Source organism: Chanodichthys erythropterus, chromosome 3, assembly GCF_024489055.1.
Source record: "Chanodichthys erythropterus isolate Z2021 chromosome 3, ASM2448905v1, whole genome shotgun sequence".
Classification (NCBI taxonomy): Eukaryota; Metazoa; Chordata; class Actinopteri; order Cypriniformes; family Xenocyprididae; genus Chanodichthys; species Chanodichthys erythropterus.
This window is the reverse complement of record NC_090223.1, coordinates 1,470,001-1,495,341: the sequence shown is the minus strand read 5'-3', so window position 1 is coordinate 1,495,341 and position 25,341 is coordinate 1,470,001. Positions and strand designations below refer to the sequence as shown.

The following is a 25,341-nucleotide window of genomic DNA, read 5'->3' as shown; positions in this document are numbered from 1 at the left end:
TGCATTCAATCTTTGTATTAATAATGCAACAATTATCTTTGTATTAATAATGTAAAAAAAATAATAAAAAAACTGTTTTCCCTATCTATTTTGCATGACGGGGTGGTAGGTTTAAGCTTGACGGGCCCTGCCTAACATGAAAAAGCAACAAATAAACAATGTAAAAAAATGTACATAGTTGCCTGCTTTTGGTGGCTATAAGGCTCAAATGATGTCACTTAGGCTTTGTGGGACACACATATAATCCTGAAAATAGTGTATGTTTGAAAAAAAAAATATAACTTATTTGGTGATATTTTAGATGCAAATGTCATGTTGGTTAACACGGACATGTGAAATTGGCTATGTAATAATGAAAAATGATTAAAAATAATATGCTAATCTTCAAAAAAAAAAAAAACATTTGATCATATTATCATGTTGTCACGATCACCATCAGTTCCTGTCAGTTCCCGGACTACATTTCCCACAATCCTCCCTGCCAGTCACATGTTCACTCTACACCAATCACCTGTTGCCACATACAGCTTAGCACACTACCTGGCCTATAAATGACTCACACACACACCACCTGACTGCAAAGTCCTGTTTTCCCTGTTATACAATTCTGAGCGTACTAATATCCTGTCTGTCAGTCTGTTACCGTTTCTGCCTGTTATCTGTTTACGATCCTGTGCCGCCTACCCCTGACCTGTGCTTTGAATACCGACCTGTGAGTGATATCTGCCTGTCCTGATCTTAGCCTGTATCCTGACTACGACTCTGCCTGTCCTCTGCTGTTCCTGTTTTGACCCTGCCTGTACGACCACGCTCACTTTTAATAAAAGCTTTGCATTTGGATCCCTGCCTGAGTCCAGCTTGAATTAATAACTTTAAGCTTTGGAAACAGACTTTGGGACAATTTTTGTGCCTTATGCATCTGATCAAATGTTGCGGACCCAAATGGCACCCGTTTCGTAGAATGACTCATCTAGAGAAACCATCTGTCATTTTCGAAAAAAAAATCAACCGTTTATGCTTTATAAACACAAAATATCACCTTGAACGTACTTCCACTTTCTGCATTCTGCCATTATTTGCATTTCCACCTAAGCACGTAACAACGAATGGTAAGGGGCGTGGTGTTTCCGGACGCTTCAGAAAATCATGATACACTGGGCCAGCTACCAACCTGCTAACCAATCTGAGCACATTGAGTATTTCGGAGGGAGTGGTATCATATGCAGGAAGCAGGAAGTCAAACAACCATTATTTCAACTACTTCCTTATTATGTGTGAAGATCCGCTCGGCCGCTCCACTAGTGGAGGTGACGTATTTCCGCTCTTGAGTGGAGCTCCACTCGCCCGTTACTGCATATAATACGTGACATATTTGCTTTCTGTTATTATCCACCATCACAGCTAAAGGATTACCGCTAGAGACTTGCTTTGGTCTCTCTCAGCCGGAAGTAAGATGACAAAACGAACGCAATGGCGTCACCCTTGTGGTCGCGAAAATAAGGTGAATTAAAAAAAAAAAAAAAAAAAAAGGGTGAATAACACGCGAGAGCTACAACCTCTCACTACAAATCCAAAGTAATTGAGCAAGCGCCAATCGTTCAATCAACGATTAACCAATGGTAAGCAAGACAAACCCACCTAATTATCATACATGACAAAGAAATGTAAGAATAAATATGAAAATAAAAAAAAAATAAAAAGTTGAAACAAATAAATGTTAAAATAAATAAATCTGTAAATAAATACTTATTGGAAGAAATAAATATAAAAAATAAATGCATGCATAAATAAGTAAATATAAAATAAATGGAAAAATAAATAAATAAAATTACAAATAATTAAAACATAAAAGCAGAAAATAATAAATTAAGGGGGGAAATATAAAATAAATGGAAAAATAAAAGAATAAATAAATAAAATTAGAAATAATTAAAACATAAAAGCAGAAAATAATAAATTAAGGGGGAAAATTAATTTGATTAAGAATGAATCATATTTCATCAGGTCGTTTATTCATTTATTTATTTCCCTATTATCACATTTATTTACTTATTGATTTTTTCATTGATTTATTTATTCATTTCTGCAGGTTTGTTCCTCCAAACAAGTCCAGGATTCTGCGTTTTCGCTTCAGCGATGCTGTTCTGTTCCCTGTCTGTGTCTCCTGTATATCCTCTGTTTGTGGACCTCATGTTTCCCTGCTGCTTCCCTTGTTTGTTGCTATGAACAATTGGACCACGCCCCCTTGTTAACTCGTTATCTTGTTTGCAGTGTTGGGCACGTTACTTTAAAAAAGTAATTAGTTAATTACTTCTCACAAATAGTAACGGAGTTAGTAACTGAGTTACATGATTATAAAAGTAACTAATTACCAGGGAAAGTAACTATTGCGTTACTTTAAAAAAAATTAAAATATGTCAAATAACTTGAATGCCCCCATTATTAAATATAAGTCTAAGAATAAATAATTCTTGATCCGACTCGTGACTCATGATCCACTCTTGCTTATGACATTTCTCTGTACTGTCATTAAAGAAAATGTAGTTTCATATATATGTTTAAATAGTCCTATGTTATGTTTTAAATTCATTTACTTGATTATGAAAACTGAACACCATGAGTAAGATGCATCATAAGATGCATGGAGTCATGGAGTGGGTCAGACATGATTTTGACCACTTCATTAAATTTTGTTTTGTAAAAAGCCTCTCTTTAAAGTGAATTTCGTTTTTTAAAAAGTGTATCTTAATTTTAATCAATTTTTCATCAACCAATTGCCTGGATTTAATAAATAAGAAGCAAATATAACAGACAATATAATCATGGAGGCGCCCGCGCGGTCACTGGCGCGTGAACTGGAGCGTGACTTATAGGCTAAATGAACCGAAACTCAGCGTATAGGCTGCTTGCCTCACAGACATGAGAAATATATCTATAGAAAGCTTGAAATATCTACTTTAAAACGAAATAATTAAAAACGAAAAGAGTCTACTCTGATTATGTAATCCGAATGAAATGTGCATTTTCTCTCTAGGTGCGTCCAGTATATGTGGAGATGATGAGAGTCAGCAATGTCAACTTCATCTTTGCAGCCGACACTGATTCAGAAAACATTACTTCATTATTGAACAATTAAAATGTCTCCTTGCTGTTTTTTGTCATATTCATAATCATTACTTTATGGCAAGCGTTAGGCCTATGTGTGCTCTTGAGTGCATAGCCTATATTACACAAACACTCATTAGTTTATTCTCTCCAGTATTTAAGAAATTAAATTAATATAAATGTGATTAGTCAACTAATGGCTTAAATGAACAACTACTAGTTGACTAGAAAAACTTATTTCACATATTTTCGATCCAGCATGTCACGTTTATCGCAGTAGATAGGACCTTCGAACCAGAAAGACACAGCTTACATTTGACTAAAGGGTTTTTGTCTTTATGCTCAACTAAAGTGAAATAATGAACATATTTCGACTTTGAGAACTCGTCTTGCTCTCGCCTTGACTCGCCATGACTGACGCACATACTTAAATAAACTGAAACTACGCTCTACTGTTAATAAAGCTCGCATTTGGATCTCCCACTCCGTTGTCACGTCCCGTATGTTACAGATGCAAACAGCCTTCATATTTTAAATAATTAAACTAATGTAAATGATTTTTCAACGTTTTATGAACCAGAAAGCCTATTTTCAGACGTTTACTGTAATCTACCTGATCAGAAAAATCATTTATTAGGAACATTTTACTGGGGCTCGTGCGACGCCCCTGGTGTGAAAAGAGACTGTGGAGTGGTAATTATAAAATGATGTTTCACAGGTGTAATTGAGTAATTAACTTATTCACAAACAAATAAATAAAAATAAAACAAACAAAATTAACCTTTTTAACACATTTATTAGCCTCCATTGAACATTTCTAATGGAAAGTAAATGAATCAAAGTAGCTTGTTTCTTCTACACTGATTCTTCACTTGCTGGTTCATTTCACACACACATAGGGCCTCTCTGCATGACATTTCACATCATTCCAGTTGCCATCTGTTGAAAGACAGACAAAATATAGTTGTTTTTATCATTTGTGTATTATGAAAAAAACTAAATAATGTTTATTTAGTATGGTAGACAAAGAAATATTAGTATTTGATGTCTAGACAACAATCAGCAACAATGTTTCTGTGATGAATGTTCACAAAACATTTTTAACTGTGATGAAAAAGTTATTTTCTAGCTTCTGGATTTACAGTATAACATGAAGCAGTTTCTGCTAATCTTCTGATGGATGGTCTAACACAATTCAGATTGATGGATCATTTATCATGTTATTTCATGAGGATTAACAGAAGTTACTTACTGACAGAGTTCATCTCAACGCAGAGCTCATCTGCACCGTTACTGGGTTGTCCAGGAGACCATATTTGATAGTTCATTTTGGATCCATCACTCCAGAACCAACGATAATACTATGAACAGAAGAGAAAAAAACAGCATTGTGTTGATGTCCACAGCTTTACATGGCTTTGTTTTATCTTTATTTATCTAAAAGATGATTCCTCATGAACCCTCACCCCACTTTAAACATGTCAGAAATCTAAACAGAAATGAACAGAAATTGTTTCACAGAAAGGGTATCAGTAAAGAATATGTGAAAACTATATAAGAAAGGGTTAAATCACTCAGTTATCTCTATCAGCCTCACTATTTCACATCGAGTTTCACGATACAAACACTGGAGTATGACATCATCATGGTGAGCGGTGCCTCTCATGGCTGTCAATGCACTAAACTAACTGTTCTGAGGACCAAAAATACATGATAAAAACACATCTATGTTCATGTGTTTTGAAAAATGTATTAAATGAGTTTTAATGTAAATGTAATGGTAAATGCCCAGTAGCACAGAAAGTATGATTGAAAAACGATTGCATACACCCTTATGGCCTCCGATCCAGGCAGGTGTTGATGCATGAGTTGTTTGTCTACCCAAACTGTAGAGATGGAGACATGAGCAAACACGAAGAAATTAATATTCCAAAATCTGTGACATGCCTTCAGTTACCATCGAAATAATGTTTACTCACTGTGCTGTTCATTTTTTGTTTATTATTTTACCTGTGAAATATAAAATCTGCCATTTGAGGTGGGACTACTTTTCTAGAAAAGGTTCTGGTTATACTGTATATAGATTAGATATAACTTCACATAGATAAAGTTTTTAAGTGATCCTCTCATGATAACATGAAATGTGTTGTGTCTGTATTTTCAGATCATTATAATGTTTCAGTATTATTACAGTGATGTTTGTTCACATCCTGGAGCTCCACTATCATTTCTTTACTGTTAACATATAGTTTTTTGTTTTTAAACTGAGGAACAAGTTGAAATGACTTTCCTATGATAACTGACAGGTGTCACAGATGTTTACAGAGTTAATCCAAGAATATTATTATATTATTTTTAATGTCATATCAGAAGCTGAATGTATCATACCTCGGCTCCATCCCACGAGTATTTGGAATTGAAAAACTTGAAGCATCTGCATTCATAGGCAGACCATCCTGTCTCACAGGCTGTTAAATGGAAGTTGTGTTTGTTATTATGTTACCATTAATGACCTTTCATGTAATTAAATGAATAACTTTCATTTAAAGGTACACTATGTAACTTTTGGCCCTTTACCGGTTAAAAAACAAAAAGGCATGTAACACTGTTTCAGTTGTTCTTTGGCATTTTTGAGCTTGGAGATTCAGCTGCTCCATCTCTTCCTTTCTTGCTCTTGTGACAGCTAACCTGTGCCACTCCCACACCAGACACGCGTCAAAGTGGCCGGAGCAACTTTTCTCTATTTACGGATGTGACGAGACACGTATGGGCGAGTGATGTATGTCGGAAAACTGTTCTGACTGGTCTAAAATATAAACACTTATAATAGACTTACCATAGTGAATCAGTGAATCATGTTTTGTAAGAAGGACTGATGATGTATTGACTTTTTTTTTTTTTTAACAAAAAAGCTACATAGTGTACCTTAAATAAACAAAGGATTTAAAATAGTTTCCAATATGCTCTTTAAATCATTTTTAAAGCACACTGGAGAACATGATCATCAGGTGTTACACACACTTGTTAAGGTGGAGAAATGCACAGGTTTTGGACTTTTGTACTGTACTAGACATACACACTGACAAGAGAAGAAGACAAGAGAAGACTTACTGTTACAATGTTTATTCTTTTCAACAGGACGCGTTTCCACTTAAAAAGAAAGAAATACACATTTTTAAAACAAAACTGCTAGCAGTAGTGCTACTACAACTACTAATAAATATATACTGCAAATAAACAGGCATATATTATTGTCAAAATTAATAATATAAAATCATTCATAAGAATCAAGAACTTTGGGTGATATAATGATATAATTGTTGTTTTATTGTCTTAATATTATCATAATAATTAAATAATTAAATAAATGATAATTAGAATTAATAATTACTCAGGTGCGCATACTGTATTAGATCATTCCTGCTTCTGATCAGTCATTACAGAGTCCCAGATGTGCTTCAATTCATGTTAAAATAACAGTCATGATGTGAGACGTGGAATAATAGTTTTACCTGAAGCATTCAAAGCGACCAGAAGACAGAGAGACAGATAGACAGTCCAGAGAACACTGGAACTCTGCATAGATTTAAAACACAAATAATTATTACAAAGATTTGTATTTTTTTGTGGCAAAAACCAGTAGATCAATGTGTACAAACAATGTTTTTATATAGTTTGTACTTGGTGGATCACAGAGCCAGTGCAAGACGAGCATTTGTGGTTAAAGAGCAGATTTGTTTTTGTTTTTTTAGGAAATCGTTTCTCTAGATAAGACCCCTATTCCTCGTCTGGGATCATGTAAAACCTTTTGAAACTGCATTTAAACTGCAATTTGGACCTTCAAGTCCACTATATGGAGAAAAATCCTGGAATGTTTTCCTTAAAAACTATAATTTCTTTTCAACTGAACAAAGAAGGACATGAACATCTTGGATGACATGGGGTGAGTAAATTAAGAGGAAATTTTAATTCTGAAGTGAACAAATCCTGTTCGCACACTTTGTAAAAAGTAAAAATAGACTTTACTTGAAAATAGAAAAGATTGTACTGTTTTGTTTGTTTGTTTGTTTGTTTTTGCAGTTTGTCATATTTTCATAATGCAATAATCTCAGAAGCTTTTGAACAAGTGCACTACCTCAAGGTGGTTTTGTTCATGTAAAAATATACCTTATTGTCATGTACTAGTCTTGCTATATTTATCTTTTGATGATTACAATTTTAAGGCCCGATTGCTTTGGCAGTTTTTTCACTGTGGTACTGAGAATGGTTTTGAATATCAATATTAGTATCAAAGATAAAAGTTCCAGTATTGTGACAACATGAAGTTATACATATAATTCCTGAACACACATTGTCACGCACACAGAAGAGGACAGATGAGGTGAGCAGCAAACAAACAGTGCTTTATTGGAGGTATTATAGAACAGGCTTAACATGAACAGGTAAGAGGAAACAGTCACTGAACTTGGCTGGTGGTAATACAGTCAATGTATTGCAGTGAAGACGGTGATGCAGGCTGAGTGGAGAATCCAGGGAAACGACACAAGGAACAGAAGACAGGAGATAAATCAGGATCACTGGTAAGTAGTGATGGCCGATTTCAAAACACTGCTTCATGAAGCTCCGAATCTTTATGAATCTTTTGTTTCGAACCAGTGATTCAGAGCGTGTATCAAACTGCCAAAGTCACGTGATTTCAGTAAACGAGGCTTCATTACGTCATCACTGTACATTTCAAAACAGTTCGAAATTGATGATAAAGTGAAAATGAAAAGAGAAAACAAGTGTCTGTGGACTTTACCTGATCTCTGATCAGTTTTATACATTTGTAGATGTTTTAATTAGATATTAGAATAATTAAAATGAATGATGGTAGTTATTAATCTCTTATTGACCTGTTTATCTTGAGCCATTGAACAGAGAAACAAGCCCTGAAAATTGATAAAAGATCACATATTATCAACTGTTATAAACTGTTCTGACCACTAGGGGTCACCGTGGAGATGGATGTCAGATTGTTTTGAAGCCTCGACACATTACGGCACATTTGCTTCAACTGCTTCAGTGTTTCACGAAGCCTCGATCTGCCCATCACTAGCTAGAGTAACAGGTAGGGTTGTGAAGATTGTCACACAAGTTGCCGTACACTAGACATACTGATACACATCGACAGGACAAGACAAGGGAGCGCAGGAGAAGAGAGTCTTTATAGAGAGTGCAGGTAATGATGTGCATGTGTGGATCAGGAGGGATGCTGGGAAATGTAGCGCGGGGAAGGTGACTGAGCTGGTGGCTGACAAGACTCAAAAAGACAAAGAAATAAAACAAGACTACAACCTTGCAGGGAACTAAATCCAGCACTGACTGACAAGATCTGTGAGAAACACAATGAACTCAACAAACCAGCAAAGACATGAGGGAAGGAAGCACAATATAAAGGGAGCAGAGCACATGAGGAACAGCTGAACACAATCAGGTCAACGAGAACTCGACCCTTGCGATGATTTTGAGTGGCTCAATAGCGTGATATGATATTATCTGCATTTTATTATTTATTACTATATAATAAGTGTTATGATGTGGTCAGTGGGCATGAAAACAAAACTAAACAGAGCATTGAAACAGGAAATGAAGTAAACAGAAAAGAGTGTCAAAATAAGGGTCCACATAACAGAACATAAACCTGACAATAAGCTCATTAGGCTATCGTTATGTATAACAGTTAGTTCTTAACCTTGAATCTCACTCGACGAGAGGCTTTCTGCTGATATTTCTCCAGTATCAGCAATGCTTGCCTTTGTGTGATCTAGAGAGACTGTCACTCAGTGCAGTTACATTGGGACTGTCTTTGAGCAAATCCTCAAACCGTTCATTCAAGGAACGCCGATTCATTCAAAGATAGATGTAATGAAACAAGGTGTTGATTATTTTAACTTTCATCTCCACTTTACAAGGGTCAGCTGAGCTGTATTATTAACAGTTTCAATGGCATTGATTTACTGCACTGACCAACACTGATGACATTCATGCAATAACATTGAATACATTCACACAGGCAATAACGCATGGAGCCCCGCACAAAGTTCACAAAAACAGTGATTACATCCTTTAACCTTCTCGAACATAACTCAACACACACTTCTACATGCAACAGCCTCAACACCCGTCAAAAATAAAAGTTTTCCAAAAATAATCACTTTTCAAAATGACTTAATCATGTTCTGCTTGATCATCGATGAGGTGTATCCTCCAACATTAGCTACTGTTGAATGCATTAAACACGTTAAGCGCTTCTGCATTGAGCATTTTAGCATCATTAATTCACTGAACAACATAAAACATAATCTACATTCTGAATAACCAAATAAAAATAAATAAAAACTAAAAACTATAAAAACAATAAAAAATTAAAACTAAAATCTAAGCTCTGTTCTGGGAATGTTCCAACAGAACTAATATTCCCAGAATGCCCCACAAATCAAAAATGACTAAATGGGTTTTAGTCGGCTAAAAGTGAAATAAATGTAAATGTGGAAAAGTCAAACCTCAGGAAATGTGCTCCGAACAGCAAACTGAGTGTTTCTGCTGGATAGTATATCAGAGATGTGTCTTGTTTTCTTGAATTATTTTGATGTATTATTTTTCCACTACATTGTGGGCTTAAAAAAAGTGTACTCATGTTATGTAAGATGCCTGTCAGCCAATCAGAAAGGATCTGCATGTTACTGAGATGTCTGATCTCTCTAAATCACATGACTCTCAGAAAAAACACCAAAGAAGTAATACCACAATTGTTCGAAGTCATGTATTTCATCTTTCAGTTGTCTACTTTAATCATTATCTAATGATTTCCAAAAGTATCATTGTGTAATGATTTTACTTGTTGAGGCATATGACTATTAACTAATTGTTGAGTAATAAGTAATATTAGTAGGATTATCAACCATAATCATAACCACAATGATAAATTACTTAATAATGAGCTGGAAGCTGAAATACATGTCTTTGACTCATTAACACATTAATGTACACTATTAGTACATATTTTTAAGGAATTATTACCTGATGACACTTTTAATAATTAGAAATTCACATTTTACTTACTTCATTAATCAGCTATAGGGCCAGATATACTAAACAGGATAAATTAGCATGAGAATGCAATTCCAAAAAAGTTCTGCGCTGGTGAAAGCTGTTAGTAAATCTGTTACAGACCACGGATCATACTCCCACCCACGCCAGTCCCGTTAATTCTCAGTTGATATCAGCAGAAAACAAGTTATAGAGCTGATTCTGATCATGCAAGTGTGAATCTTTTACTCCAGATTCATGCATTAAACACACAGACTTCATTCAGTTTGAGTCACACTAAACAAGCCATTGATCAGGACATGGACCGTCTCTTTAACAAATAAACATCAGAAGGTAAATGTGTCTTGAACCAATTGCAAACATGACATGCAGTTTTTAATGCCTCCAGGAGATTTTGATAACATGATTATTAAACTTTCGTGGTCTTCTTAGTTGACTGTGGCATTGACACTTACAACGTCAATATGCAAAGGTATTTCTATAAAACAGCCCCACTTCCTGTTTGGTATATGCCCTTGCTAGTAATTTCATTTGAAGGTTTTCATGAGGACAGTGTTGAAACTTTAGTAAAATGATAAATGGCGAGTGAATCAGATTAAAACTGCACAAGGTTCAAGAGAAGAGGTGCAAATGATCAGATTTCAGATTCATCTTTGGTAAAGTAAATGTTCACATGAATGTCAGCCACTGAAATAATGCTGATGCATAAAGTTCATCTAAATTGTATTTCTCATCTGATGAAGCTACACTAAGGCTTTTGGTTTAAAGTAGGACAAACTGAGGTTTCTGAAGAAGGTACAAAAACTCTCTAAATTTTGTTGGGTTGTCTTCTTCCAGCACTCTTGCTCTTCTTCACTGTAGTCTTCGTCTATCTCATCTCCGTTGGTGATTTCAACACGTTTCACCCCGTGTATCCTCTCGATAAGCTCTGTTGTTGGTTACAAAACATTAAATTCAGGAACCTAACTTTCACAACTTTTGCTCATCTCATGCTGAGTTGTTTCTACATTAACACCATTTTAAGGATTGCAGGTACTTTCTAAGCAGCATTAAAACATCTTTATATGGCTTTAACTGAAAAGCAAGCAAATAACATATCTTTGCAACAGGTAAATAGCACATAAACTCACACCATAGCGACGGCTTACACTCGACGCAGAAGTATAAATCAGCCTTTAGCCTCCCATAATCCACTGGTCATAATGATTTCAGGAGAATCTAGAAAAATTTGAAATTTAACATTTATTTGTCAGGTAAACATGTATCATGCCAATTACACAAATAACCAATTAGAAGCCAATTCAGAAATCATAAATACATAACATCAGTTGCTCAAAGATGACTCTAAGAGTAAGAAGTGCATATACACACAGTGCTGGATTTGTGTTTTTAAGACATTCACCCATCACTGCATGGGGGTTTCTGGCTACAGAAGATCCCACATGACTGCTTCAACACTTTCCCTTAAATACCCAGACCAGAACAAAAGGATTGTAAATATGGACACGCCTAGAGAAAAAATGCACATTTCATTCGGATTACATAATCAGAGTAGCCTATTTATTTTCATTTTTAATTATTTAGTTTTAAAGAGATATTTCAAAGATATGTCTCTAAGGCAAGCAGCTGCTGAGTTTCGGTTCATTTAGCCTATAAGACGCGCTCCAGTTCACGCGCCAGTGATCGCGCCGGCTCCTCCATGTCAGGATTATATTGTCTGCTATATTTGCTTCTTATAATTAATAAGTAAATCCAGGCAATTGGTTAATGAAACACTGATTAAAATTAAGATACAATTTTTACAAAACGAAATTAACTTTTAAATTAATATAAATGTGATTAATCAACTAATGGCTTAAATGATCAACTAATAGTCGACTAGAAAAAAAAAAAAATATTTCACACATTTTCAATCCGGTGTTTCAATCCAAACACCGCAACACACACCAGAGAAAAAAACTTTGCAGGTCCTATGGCTGAGAGAGAGAGACTCGGATGAAAACCGCTTCAATGAGCTCAATTATAGTAACGCGGCATTTTGTTTTGTCAGTAACGGTAATGGTGCTGTAACGACAGAAAAAGTAATTTGTTTGATTACTCGTTACTGAAAAAAGTAACGCCATTAGTAACGCTGTTATTCCCATCACTGGTCCTGACACATGTTGTTTAACTCCAATAGAGTTTATAATGTCTGAAAATGTCAATCCCAGTGCATGTTTTTCATTATCTACATGGACATTAAAATCACCAATAATTACAACTTTATCTGCAGCCAGTACTAACTTGGATAGAAAATCAGCAAATTCTTTGATAAAGTCTGTATGGTGTCCTGATGGCCTGTATACAGTAGCCAGCACAAATGTCAAATGTGACTTATTATCACTTACACTAGATAGTGTTACATAAAGCAGTGGTTCCCAACCACGTTCCTGGAGGCCCCTCAACAGTGCACATTTTGCAAGTCTCCTTTGTCTGACACACCCATTTCAAGTCTTGAAGTCGCTATAATGAGCTGATGACCTGAATCAGGTGTATTTAATTGAGGAAACATGCAAAATGTGCAGTACTGGGGGCCTCTGGGAATGTGGTTGGAAACCACTGACATAAAGAACCATCACTTCAAAAGAATTACATTTGAAACTAGACTTTTGAGTAATACTGAAGATATTACTATAAATTACAGCAACATCTCCCCCTTTGCAAGTACATATTTATTATTCAACATGGTTAAAACAGCAGGAATAAAGCTGCTTTTATACCGCTTTGTTCTGCATCTTGGGACTAAAAACCATTTCAGAGTAATCATTTCAGTTTATTTAGTAAAGAATTAGTGTTGTTAACAGTTCATAGTCATTGTTCTGACTTCATGAAGATCATCAAACTGAATGAACATCAAACTGACTAGAACAAACTCTTTGACATGTATATATGATACTGGATATCAAGGGTGAAACTGTTAATAATGTTGACGGACAGTAATCTCATTCATTTGTCAGTCATGTGTGGTGAACTATTATTTATTAAACAAAGGTTAGTCAGTCAGTAAAACAAAATGTTAATTTTTAAATTCTGTGAGTTTGTGGCTTTCTGTTTAAGACAAGGGAAAGCGAGGGCACATGCAGCACAGTTCATGAAGATAGAAACAAACCCAAGAATTTATAATCTCTGTGAGTTTCACATTAACATTATAATGTGCTTTTGTATCTAATTGCTACATTTTATTAAATGCTGCATGAACTAAACTAATTTCAGAGCTCTGTATAGGTCATTATGCAAAAACATCTGCAACGTTTTAATTGAGAGGTTAGTTTATAAATACAAAAACCTAAAAATAACCATAAGGAAACATTCTGTATGAGCTATGTTTATGTTATTTAAACGTTCTGTATAAAATATGTTTATGTTATTTAAAAACAACCTTCCTTCAACATTCTGGGAACATTATTTTTATTTAATGAAGAACATTCCTAGACCTTTTAAAATTCCATGCTCACCCCCCCCCCCCCCAAAAAAAAAAAAAAACCAAACATAATACTTGGCTTTCATAACCGATAATGATAAAATTATTCCTGATGCAAGAAGAATCAGCAGAAAATAAAATTGGACAATAGCAATAAGCGGTTGATAAAATGAGTAATGAGTTTAATCAATTATTAATCAAGTTTAAATCAATTATTTCTTAAAGCACAAAAATTAAGTAAAAGTGATTCATGTTCAGGGATTCATTCAGATTCATGTCTCTGTTAGAAGTGTTCTGGGCTCTTCTTCAGCTCCTGAACGATTGAAAGCTTTTTCATCAGTGTGAGTTTTCTGGTCTTTTCTTCAGAATGAGAAGACAGATGATTTCAGAACGGAGAAACTCTTCCCGCATTGATCACAGGTGTAAGGTTTCTCTCCGCTGTGGATCCTCATGTGAATCTTCTGTCTTGATTTACATGTGAAATGTTTTTTTTTTGACAGATGTTTTAGCTTCTGTTTTTCTTTTCTTGTTCATGTCCATCAGGTCTAAAAGAAACATTAAATCATTAAATTTCCATGACCTATAATGAACAGGCCACTGTTGTGCTGAGCACTGAGCAGACAAAAATCAGCCACAGACAGTATTTTAAATCCATCCATTTGCAAGCTTTATTTACTTGTGCACAGACGTTTTTAGTACAAAACTAAGGTAAATACACTACTGTTTTGTGCTTTTACCCATTAAATGCACTTTGATATTATTCTGTACTATTTCTACAGAAATTAATTTATATTGTTTATGGTTTCAGAGGATTTTCTATTTGTCATCAAGTTCACTATTCAGTCTTTTTATTTCTTCACATTTGGTTTTTGCAGACCGTGCTACACACGACCAATTTGAAAATTCTGTGCGACTGCCACTAGGGGGCGAAATGCGACAATCGTATCCTAATGTCGGGTGCAGTGGAAAGGCGGCTTACAGTGTGCTTTTTTTTTTACCGTGTCCTAACCAGATGTCACAAAGCTACAAGACGACAAAATCAATCATAAATCACAGCCAATGATAACAGCGAAAAACTAACCAAACTAACTAACTAAACACAAAAACCAAATAAAATTAAACTAAACAAAATTAAACCAAAAAACATTATTCAAAATACATACTGAGTGACTTATACAATCTTTGTCATGAAATACACTTGTTTGAGCTTTGCATAATACTAAAATGGTTTGAGCTTGAATATCATTTTGCATGACTTTAATAACCATGATGAGAGCAACGGATAGGCTAATTTACCTCAGATTTTGAAAAGAAATGAAAGAAAACAACAACATTCAAACTGTAAGTAATACATACTTGTCATTGTGCATTTATGTCCTTGTTCCCTCTCTATGACCTGAACTGATAGCTGTAAAATCTCAGAAATGTAGAAACTGCGAAAACTCGAGTAAAACAAACAAATTACACTAAAGGTTGGACTCAAAAGTCTTCCTTATGACAATCCATGGATATTGACATGCAGCCAGGAATCATGTTTCCTGAAATTTATATGTGCCTGATTTCGACGCCGGGGAAATACATAAAGCAAATCTGCCTGTGAATATTTTATATTCTACAATATAGGTAGGTTTAAATCTGCGTAATCACTTATATCAATGTTATATCATCATATCGTCCATCCCTAAAACATATATAGTTTTATGGTATAGTTTTTGTCAGTTTTTAAAAAAAAAAAACAATTATTGACTGACTGTACAAATAGCTTTGACACAAAACCTGAGGTATACATTTAAGGACTTCCGAAAGCAACAGAAAAAAGCAAATGGATCACTGCAATTCACAGAAACAGCTGGACTCCAGGCAGAGAAACATGGATTTGCAGTTATCATTTTGTGTCAAATTGTTGGATTTTGAGGTAAAATCATACCGTATATTTTATATTGTTATATATTATGTTGACATTTCATCAATTAAATATTTTCCATCTTATATTCTGCATAATTGTGTGTTTTAAAATAAACACTGACAAAAACTATAGTATAAAACTATATATGTTTTAGGGATGGATGATATATAAAGTGGTATGTGAAAGTATGTGAACCCCTTGCAGAATCTGTGAAAATGTGAATAATTTTAACAAAATAAGAGAGATCATACAAAATGCATGTTATTTTTTTTTTTTATTTAATACTGTCCTGGGTAAGATATTTTACATAAAAAATGTTTACATATAATCCACAAGGCAAAAAAGTAGCTGAATTTATTAAAATATCTCTGTTCAAAAGTTTGGGAACCCTTGATTCTCAATACTGTGTGTGGTTACCTGGATGACTATTAAAAAAGGTTCAAACATTCACTGATGCTCCAGAAGGAAACACGATGCATTAAGAGCCGGGGGGTGAAAACTTTTGAATTCAAATATCAAGGTAAATTGTACTTAGTTTGTCTGCCGGGAAACATGCAAGTCTCTTCTGTTGCTTCCGAAGGGCAGTACTAAATGAAAAAAAAAATAAAATATTTCAACAAAATAAGAAAAATTTGGAGTTGTTCATCCTGTTCAAAAGTGTTCACCCCCCAGCTCTTATTGCATCGTGTTTCCTTCTGGAGCATCAGTGAATGTTTGAACCTTTTTTAATAGTTGTGTTTGAGTCCCTCAATTGTCCTCAGTGTGAAAAGACGGATCTCAAAATCATTCAGTCACTGCTGGAAAGGGTTCAAATATGCAAAAAAGCTTGAAAACTGAAATTTCTGCAATACTTGGAGGATTTTTCTGAAGAACAGAGCTCAGTTTAACTGCTCAGGACAAACAAGAGACTCATGAACAACCATCACAAAACATAAAAACAGTCATAGATCATCAGGTAACCACACACAGTATTGAGAATCAAGGGTTCACATACTTTTTAACAGAGATATTTTAATAAATTTATACTTAATACTATTTTGTCTTGTGGATTATATGTAAACATCTTTTATGTAAAATATCTTACTCAGGACAGTACTAAATAAAAAATAACATGCATTTTGTATGATCTCTCTTATTTTGTTAAAATTATTCACATTTTCACAGATTCTGCAAGTGGTTCCCAAACTTTCGCACTTTAAGTGATTATGCAGATTTATAAAGTAGATTTGCTTTATGTATTTCCTCAGCGTCGAAATCAGGCACATATAAATGTCATGAAACATGACTCCTGGCTGCATGTCAATATCCATGGATTAGGTTTATTTGACAAGTTTTAAGGAACACTTTCGAGTCCAAACTTTAGTGTAATCGTTTGTTTTACTCTCGTTTTCACAGCTTCTCCTATTCAATCCAGTCATGCAGCAGGTTCTTTTGCCACTCAATCGAGCTGAGGGAGCGCGTTCCGGCGGGAAAGTGACGTTGATGCATACCCTCTATAGGGAAGGTGTAGGACATTCAGTGTAAGCGTTTTGAAGAATGCTGAAAGCGGAAGTACGTTTGAGGCGATCATTTGCGTTTATAAAGCATATACAGTTGTATATTTTTTTAAAATGGCCGATCGTTTTGCTAGATAAGACTCTTATTCCTTGTTTGGTATCATTTAAAGCCCTTTGAAGCTGCACTGAAACTGTCATTTTGACCTTCAAGGAAGGGAAGGGAATAAAATGCCACTGAAAAATAGCCTAACTAGCCTATGTAAAACGCTTGAAACAACACAATAAAAAAATGGCAGAAAAATTACATTTTGATAAGGAAACTCAAATTTAAAGTGACAAACAAATTTTCCTGATATTCCATGACTTGGACAAAAAAGTATACAAAATTCCCTGACTTTCAATGACTGGTATAGACCTTTTAAAATTCCATGATATTCCAGAAATTCCATGACTCGTGGGAACTCTGATGTTTCATTCTGCAGGTTCTGGATCACTGGATCTCTCTGTCTTCACCTTCCAGATGCTTTCTGGTAGTTCTGACAAAAACAAACAAGACATGATGTGAGATGAATAATAAACATTTCAGACCCTGCACCAAGTAAAAAGACTAAATCACATGTAAAATAAATAAGTAAATAAAATGAATGACACTGATCATGTAACTCAAGATCTTCAAATCATGCTAGATAACAGATATCAGATTTTGTCAAAGCCTCAACAACACACCTTTTCTTAAATTATTTCTGATGATTAAAACAAACTTAAATTAACTAGAGCTACAACAACTACTTGATGAAATAGATTAAGAAAATAATCAACAACCAAACAGATTAAAGATTAATCATTTACAGTAGTGGCCAAAACTGAAGTATTTGCACAATATTTTATATTTATGACACTTCAGGTTTTATTAAACAGTCAAAATATGAGTGTATTATGTCATATTGGGAAGAAGAATAAACTAAAGTATTAAAATGACAAAACTCCAGCATATACAGTTGTATGCAAAAGTGTAGGAACCCCTGACAATTGCCATGATTTTCATTTATAAGATCAGCAATTTTATTTTGATCTATCAAATAACTGAAGGACACAGTAATATTTCAGTAGTGAAATGAGACTTATTGGATTAACAGAAAATGTGCAATATGCATCAAAACGAAATTAGACAGGTGCATAAATTTGGGCACCCTTGTCATTTTGTTGATTTGAATACCTGTAACTACTTAGCACTGATTAATTGGAACACACAATTGGTTTGGTGGGCTCATTAAGACAGGTGCATCCAATCATGAGAAAAGGTATTTAAGGTGGCCAATTGCAAGCTGTTGTTCTCTTTGACTCTCCTCAGAAGAGTGGCAACATGGGGGCCTCAAAACAACTCTCAAATGACCTTAAAGGTGCCCTCGAATGAAAAATTGAATTTATCTTGGCATTGTTAAATAACAAGAGTTCAGTACATGGAAATGACATACAGTGAGTTTCAAACTCCATTGTTTCCTCCTTCTTATGTAAATCTCATTTGTTTAAAAGACTTCCGGAAAACACTCGGATCTCAACATAACACCGACTGTTACATAACAGTCGGGATCATTAATATGTATGACCCCAATATTTGCATAATGCCAGCCCATGTTCGACGCATTAGACAAGGAAAGGCAGTATTAACGTCTGGATCTGTGCACAGCTGAATTATCAGACTAGGTAAGCAAGCAAGAACAACAGCGAAAAATGGCAGATGGAGCAATAATAACTGACATGATCCATGATATCATGATATTTTTAGTGATATTTGTAAATTGTCTTTCTAAATGTTTCGTTAGCATGTTGCTAATATACTGTTAAATGTGGTTAAAGTTACCATCGTTTCTTACTGTATTCACGGAGACGAGAGTCGTCGCTATTTTCATTTTTAAACACGTGCAGTATGTATAATGCATAAACACAACTTCATTCTTTATAAATCTCTCCAACAGTGTGTAATGTTAGCTTTAGCCACAGAGCATAGCCTCAAACTCACACAAAATCAAAGTAACCATCTAAATAAATACTTTACTCACATAATTCGAAGCATGCATACAGCATGCATGACGAACATCTTGTAAAGATCCATTTGAGGGTTATATTAGCTGTGTAAACTTTGTTTATGCAATGTATATATAGTCGAGGTGGGGCAGAGGGAGTGCATCTCTTAAAGGGGCCGTGCTGAAAAAATCAGTGCATAGTTAATGATGCCCCAAAATAGGCAGTTAAAAAAATTAATAAAAAAAAATCTATGGGGTATTTTGAGCTGAAACTTCACAGACACATTCAGGGGACACCTAGGACTTATATTACATCTTGTAAAAAAACAATCTAGGGCACCTTTAAAACAAAGATTGTTCTACATTATGGTTTAGGGGAAGGCTACAAAAAGTTATCGCAGAGATATAAGCTGTCAGTGTCCACTGTGAGGAACATAGTGAGGAAATGAAAGACCACAGGCACAGTTCTTGTTAAGGCCAGAAGTGGCAGGCCACATAAAATATTGGAGAGGCAAAGGATAGTGAGAACGGTCAAAAACAGCCCACAGACCACCTCCAAAGGCCTACAACATCAACTTGCTGCAGATGGTGTCACTGTGCATCGTTCAACAATTCAGCGCACTTTGCACAACGAGAAGCTGTACGGGAGAGTGATGCGAAAGAAGCCTTTTCTGCACACATGCCACAAACGGAGTCGCTTGAGGTATGCAAACGCACATTTGGACAAGCCAGCTTCATTTTGGAATAAGGTGCTGTGGACTGATGAAACAAAGGTTGAGTTATTTGGTCATAACAAGGGGCGTTATGCATGGCGGCAAAAGAACACAGCGTTCCAAGAAAAATTTGGTGGAGGTTCCATCATGCTGTGGGGCTGTGTGGCCAGTGCCGGTACTGGGAATCTAGTTGAGGGTCGCATGGATTCCACTCAATATCAGCAGATTCTTGGGAATAATATTGAGGAATCAGTCACAAAGTTGAAGTTACGCCGGGGCTGGATATTTCAACAAGACAACGACCCAAAACACTCCTAAAAATCTACTCGGGCCTTTATGCAGAGGAACAAGTACAATGTTCTGGAATGGCCTTCCCAGACCTGAATATCATTGAACATCTGTGGGGTGATTTGAAGCGGGCTGTCCATGCTCGACAACCATCAAACCTAACTGAACTGGAGATGTTTTGTAAGGAGGAATGGTCCAAAATACATTCATCCAGAATCCAGACACTCATTACAGGCTATAGGAAGCGTCCAGAGGCTGTTATTCCTGCTAAAGGAGGCTCTACTAAATATTGATGTGATTTTTCTGTTGGGGTGCCCAAATTCATGCACCTGTCTAATTTCGTTTTGATGCATATTGCGCATTTTCTGTTAATCCAATAAACCTCATTTCACTACTGAAATATTACTGTGTCCTTCAGTTATTTGATGGATCAAAATGAAATTGCAGATCCAAACACCCAAATATTTATAAATGAAAATCATGGAAATTGTCAGGGGTTCCTAAACTTTTGCATACAACTGTAATTAAAAATGTTAAGTCATTATAAGGAGAATTCATCTTGTAATTGAGATGTTACTGTAAGCCATTATTATTAAAAAATCATCTCATTATTAGGAAACTATCCTATTGTTGCAAGTAAATACCTCATTATTATGTGAAAGTAAGATTTATTTTCTTAATATTATGTCAAAACTCAATTATGAGGAAGCTTCTGATTAATACAGATTTACTGTGGCAGAAACAGGCTTCCATAAGAAAAATAATGGCAGTTAAACAAAAACACATATGCTAAGAAAATAATCTTAATCTTAGATCCATCTCTGTACGCTATATACGGAGATTTGGATTGAACATTAGATTTTGTCAGGTCTGTGCTAACTTGAGATCTGTATAATGATACGGATCAAATCCATTGATAAACACTTTTTTCTGCATCTCTGTTCATGTGTTTTTGTATTGACCTCCATTACTTTGCTCTGCAGTGACATCTGTTCTGATTTTCTGCTTTTCCATGAGCGCCACCTACTGTCAGAGAGTGAATCTGCATTTTCATTCTGCTGTTCTGCCATTGTTATTTTATTTTTTATTTTTTTGCATTGTTCTGAAACTGTAGACTGTAAACAAAGATTGACGATGCATCTCCAATTCCTGTAGAAAGTCACTATAGAACATTTAATGCAAACTATCCCTGAAATGGCCGCTGACATCTCGCTCTGAAGAAAACTAATTCTGTGCAGTGATGATCATGAGATTGATCCATAGCATCAAGCTCTCACTCACATGAAGATGAACTACTTACCGTGATCTCAGACTGTGGTGATGTGGTTTCTCCACTGTATGGATCTTCATGTGTATCTTCAGGTGACTTTTAAAAGAGAAACTCTTTCCACACTGATCACACGTGTGTGGCTTCTCTCTGCTGTGGATCCTCTCATGTTTTTTCAGAGTTGATGACACACTGAATCTCTTGTCACAGTGTGAACACTTGTACGGTTTTTCTCCAGTGTGAATTCTCTCGTGCAGTTTTAATTGGTTTGATGTAATAAACATCTTCTCACACTCAAAGCACATGTACTCTCTCACAGCAGTGTGTATTTTCTGATGTTCATGTAAATATTTCAGCTGTGAAAAGCTCTTTCCACACACAGAACATGAATGTGGCTTCTCCTTTGTATGAACTCTCAGGTGTTTCTTCAGCTCTGATGACCTAAGAAATGTTTTGCTGCACTGATCACATGTGAACGGTCTCTCTCCAGTGTGGATTCTCATATGATCTTTAAGATAACCTTTGCATGAGAATCTCTTTTCACACTGTTCACACATGTAAGGCTTCTCTCCGGTGTGGATTCTCATGTGTCCTTTAAGGTATATTTTTCGCATGAAACTCTTCCCACATTGATCACACGTGTGCGGCTTCTCTCTGCTGTGGATCCTCTCATGTTTTTTCAGAGTTGATGAATCACTGAATCTCTTGTCACAGTATGAACACTTGTAAGGTTTTTCTCCAGTGTGAATTCTCTCGTGCAGTTTTAATTGGCTTGCTGTAGTAAACATCTTCTCACACTCAAAGCACATATACTCTCTCACACCAGTGTGTATTTTCTGATGTGTATGTAAATATTGCAGCAGTGAAAACTCTTTCCACATACAGAACATGAATGTGGCTTCTCCTTCATATGAACTCTCAGGTGTGTCTTCAGAGCTGATTCCAGAAGAAATGTCTTCCCACATTGATCATATGTGAACGGTCTCTCTCCAATGTGGATCCTCATGTGACGCTTAAAATAAGGTTTGCATAAGAATCTCTTCCCACACTGATCACATGCATGTGGCTTCTCTCCAGTGTGGATCTTCTTGTGTAACTCGAGGTGTTCTGATCTTGTGAAGCTCTTCCCACACTGATCACATGTGAACGGTCTCTCTCCAGTGTGGAATCTAATGTGACGCTCAAGACTTTCTTTGACTGTGAAACTCATCCCACACTGATCACATGTGAATGGTCTCTTTCCAGTATGAACTCTCATGTGACGCTCAAGATTACCTTTGTTTGTGAAACTCTTTCCGCACTGATCACATGTGAACGGTTTCTCTCCAGTATGAACTCTCATGTGACGCCCAAGATGACATTTGTTTGTGAAACTCTTCCCACACTGATCGCATGCATTCAGCTTCCCTCCAGTGTGGATCATCATGTGTTTTCTAAGGTGTATGTTTCGTGTGAAGCTCATCCCACACTGATCATATGTGAATGGCTTCTCTCCAGTATGAACTCGCATGTGACGCTCTAGATCACATTTGCTTGTGAAACTCTTCCCACACTGACTGCAGGTTGTAGATTTCTTGGCTCTTCTTTTCTTTGAAAATGTCTTTTTAGTCTTTGAGCGACTCCAAGGTTTTTCTCCAGGTTTGTCATGATGTTCCTCCTCCACTTCACTCAGTTCTTCACTCTCCTCCATCAGGTCTGAAATGAAAAAAAAATAATAATTTCAATTTCAGTACATCAAAACGATTAAAAGTAGGGGTGTGAAATATAAACCATGTATGATAATATGTAATTGTTGTTTTAAACATGTTCAATCTGACATCATCAAGTATGTCTCTTACTTGCAAAAACCAAGCAAAAACACACCTATAGAGTCCACGCATACACTGTGTGATGTAGCCTTTTCACTTTACATTAAATTGCATTAAGAACGTCTGTTCTCACTGCGTGATTAACTATTAAAATCCAGTAAAAATGCCCCTGTATTTAGTATTTGTCTTTTAGGCTTAATTTATATCATATGATATAGTTAGGCAATCACACCCCAAATTTCAGCATGACTGCAAATGCACTATTGCTTTTATACAACATTCATATTAAGTGACTTACATTTTAGACACAAAATTGCCTGTTTTTGCTCCATTTCGGTTGAATGAATGATTCAATGACTCACTCATTATGAAAGTCAAATACTTCTTTGCTGAAATTATCAGCCATTTGAACATATCGATTGAATTAATGACTCGTCACTTCGCTCATTAACAGTGACTTGACACCACCTACTGGTGGTTTTAGTTTCATACTTAAAGTATTCAAATTCAAAATCATTGTTTTATTTTTTAAAACATCAAAACAGTTGTAACTGCTGGTTAAATGCATTCACGTCCCTCTGAGCTGCATTAAACAGTCTGAATAAATACTTTTAAATGCCACTTCAGGTGCAGCTTCTGTGTTTCTCTGCAGTGCAAAGACGGATTCTGTTGAAACTGATTTCATTCGATTGGTAACAACCCTGTAGTGTCTTATTCTAACTGAATTTATTGATGTGGGAGGAGCTTCACTAACAATGTGATTGATGTGGGAGGAGCTTCACTGACAGTGTGATTGATGTGGGAGGAGCTTCACTAACAATGTGATTGATGTGGGAGGAGCTTCACTGACAGTGTGATTGATGTGGGAGGAGCTTCACTGACAGTGTGATTGATGTGGGAGGAGCTTCACTGATGGTGTGATTGATGTGGGAGGAGCTTCACTGACAGTGTGATTGATGTGGGAGGAGCTTCACTAACAATGTGATTGATGTGGGAGGAGCTTCACTGACAGTGTGATTGATGTGGGAGGAGCTTCACTGACAGTGTGATTGATGTGGGAGGAGCTTCACTGACGGTGTGATTGATGTGAGAGGAGCTTCACTGACAGTGTGATAGGTGTGGGAGGAGCTTCACTGACAGTGTGATAGGTGTGGGAGGAGCTTCACTGACGGTGTGATTGATGTGGGAGGATCACTGTCAGTGTGATTGATGTGGGAGGAGCTTCACTGAGAGTGTGATTGATGTGGAAGGAGCTTCACTGACGGTGTGAATGATGTGGGAGGAGCTTCGCTGACAGTGTGATTGATGTGGGAGGAGCTTCACTGACAGTGTGATTGGTGTGGGAGGAGCTTCACTGACAGTGTGATTGGTGTGGGAAGAGCTTCACTGACAGTGTGATTGATGTGGGAGGAGCTTCACTGACAGTGTGATTGGTGTGGGAGGAGCTTCACTGACAGTGTGATTGATGTGGGAGGAGCTTCACTGATGTGTGATTGATGTGGGAGGATCACTGACAGTGTGATTGATGTGGGAGGAGCTTCACTGATGGTGTGATTGATGTGGGAGGAGCTTCACTGACAGTGTGATTGGTGTGGGAGGAGCTTCACTGACAGTGTGATTGGTGTGGGAGGAGCTTCACTGACAGTGTGATTGATGTGGGAGGAGCTTCACTGTCAGTGTGATTGATGTGGGAGGAGATTCACTGATGGTGTGGTTGATATGGGAGGAGCCTGACTGACATAAGGCTTGTTCGAGATGCATCGGCACTGTGCAGACCAATCGACGTATGACATCAAAGTACCGCGAGAGCGATTCAAAAGCATAAGGAGTTGTTCTCTCTCACAGAATATTAATGTCATACTCTGACTGATCTGCGCAGTGCCGACGCATCTCAAACAAGCCTCTTGTGTTTGCAGTGGGAGGAGCTTCACAGATGACATGATTGATGTGGGAGGAGGTTACCTGCCAAAATCAAAAAATATCAGTCACAGATAGTTTTTATACTAAATGACACGTAACATTTGTCTTTCTGTCCATCTATAGTAAAGTAACTGATGCTAATTCACAAATTCTTTTTATTGCTAACCAAACATCATTCTGTTTCTTCATTAAAATACAGGTAGATATCTAGAAATATATCTAGGTTTGTCAAATGGTGGAAAATCTGCCTTTTGCATCCCAG

At 36.2% G+C, this 25,341-nt stretch overlaps 2 protein-coding genes across 2 annotated transcripts; both read right to left on the bottom strand.

Moving 5' to 3' along the window:
- Nucleotides 1–3,902: 3,902 nt before the first annotated feature.
- Nucleotides 3,903–9,747, bottom strand: LOC137008036 (galactose-specific lectin nattectin-like). The gene is made up of 7 exons (XM_067369830.1): nucleotides 9,651–9,747; nucleotides 6,618–6,681; nucleotides 6,217–6,255; nucleotides 5,494–5,573; nucleotides 4,934–4,991; nucleotides 4,358–4,466; nucleotides 3,903–4,044 (listed from the first exon to the last, which is right to left on the bottom strand). The coding sequence occupies exons 2-7, from the start codon at nucleotides 6,624–6,626 to the stop codon at nucleotides 3,986–3,988; spliced, it is 354 nt and encodes a 117-aa protein (XP_067225931.1). The 5' UTR covers nucleotides 6,627–6,681; nucleotides 9,651–9,747; the 3' UTR covers nucleotides 3,903–3,985.
- A 4,272-nt stretch (nucleotides 9,748–14,019) lies between these two features.
- Nucleotides 14,020–24,920, bottom strand: LOC137017069 (zinc finger protein 271-like). Its single transcript, XM_067380994.1, has 7 exons — nucleotides 24,799–24,920; nucleotides 24,615–24,701; nucleotides 24,387–24,513; nucleotides 22,383–22,939; nucleotides 21,718–22,131; nucleotides 21,385–21,633; nucleotides 14,020–14,122 (listed from the first exon to the last, which is right to left on the bottom strand). Exons 1-7 carry the CDS (start codon nucleotides 24,918–24,920, stop codon nucleotides 14,020–14,022), a joined length of 1,659 nt encoding a protein of 552 aa, XP_067237095.1.
- Between the last annotated feature and the right edge of the window lie 421 nt (nucleotides 24,921–25,341).

What these genes read in the sequence shown, in the direction of transcription:
- LOC137008036 (XM_067369830.1), bottom strand. An exon ending in GGATCGGAGGCCATAAGGGT is followed by an intron (nt 4,467 to 4,933) that starts GTATGCAATCGT and finishes TTCTGTTCATAG; the next exon opens with TATTATCGTTGGTTCTGGAG. An exon ending in CGTTGAGATGAACTCTGTCA is followed by an intron (nt 4,045 to 4,357) that starts GTAAGTAACTTC and finishes GTCTTTCAACAG; the next exon opens with ATGGCAACTGGAATGATGTG.
- LOC137017069 (XM_067380994.1), bottom strand. Translation starts at nt 24,920, where the DNA reads ATGCATCTCGAACAAGCCTTATGTCAGTCAGGCTCCTCCCATATCAAC. An exon ending in TGTTCTGTGTGTGGAAAGAG is followed by an intron (nt 21,634 to 21,717) that starts CTTTTCACAGCT and finishes GTGTGAGAAGAT; the next exon opens with GTTTATTACATCAAACCAAT. An exon ending in CACCACAGTCTGAGATCACG is followed by an intron (nt 14,123 to 21,384) that starts GTAAGTAGTTCA and finishes ATGTAAATCAAG; the next exon opens with ACAGAAGATTCACATGAGGA.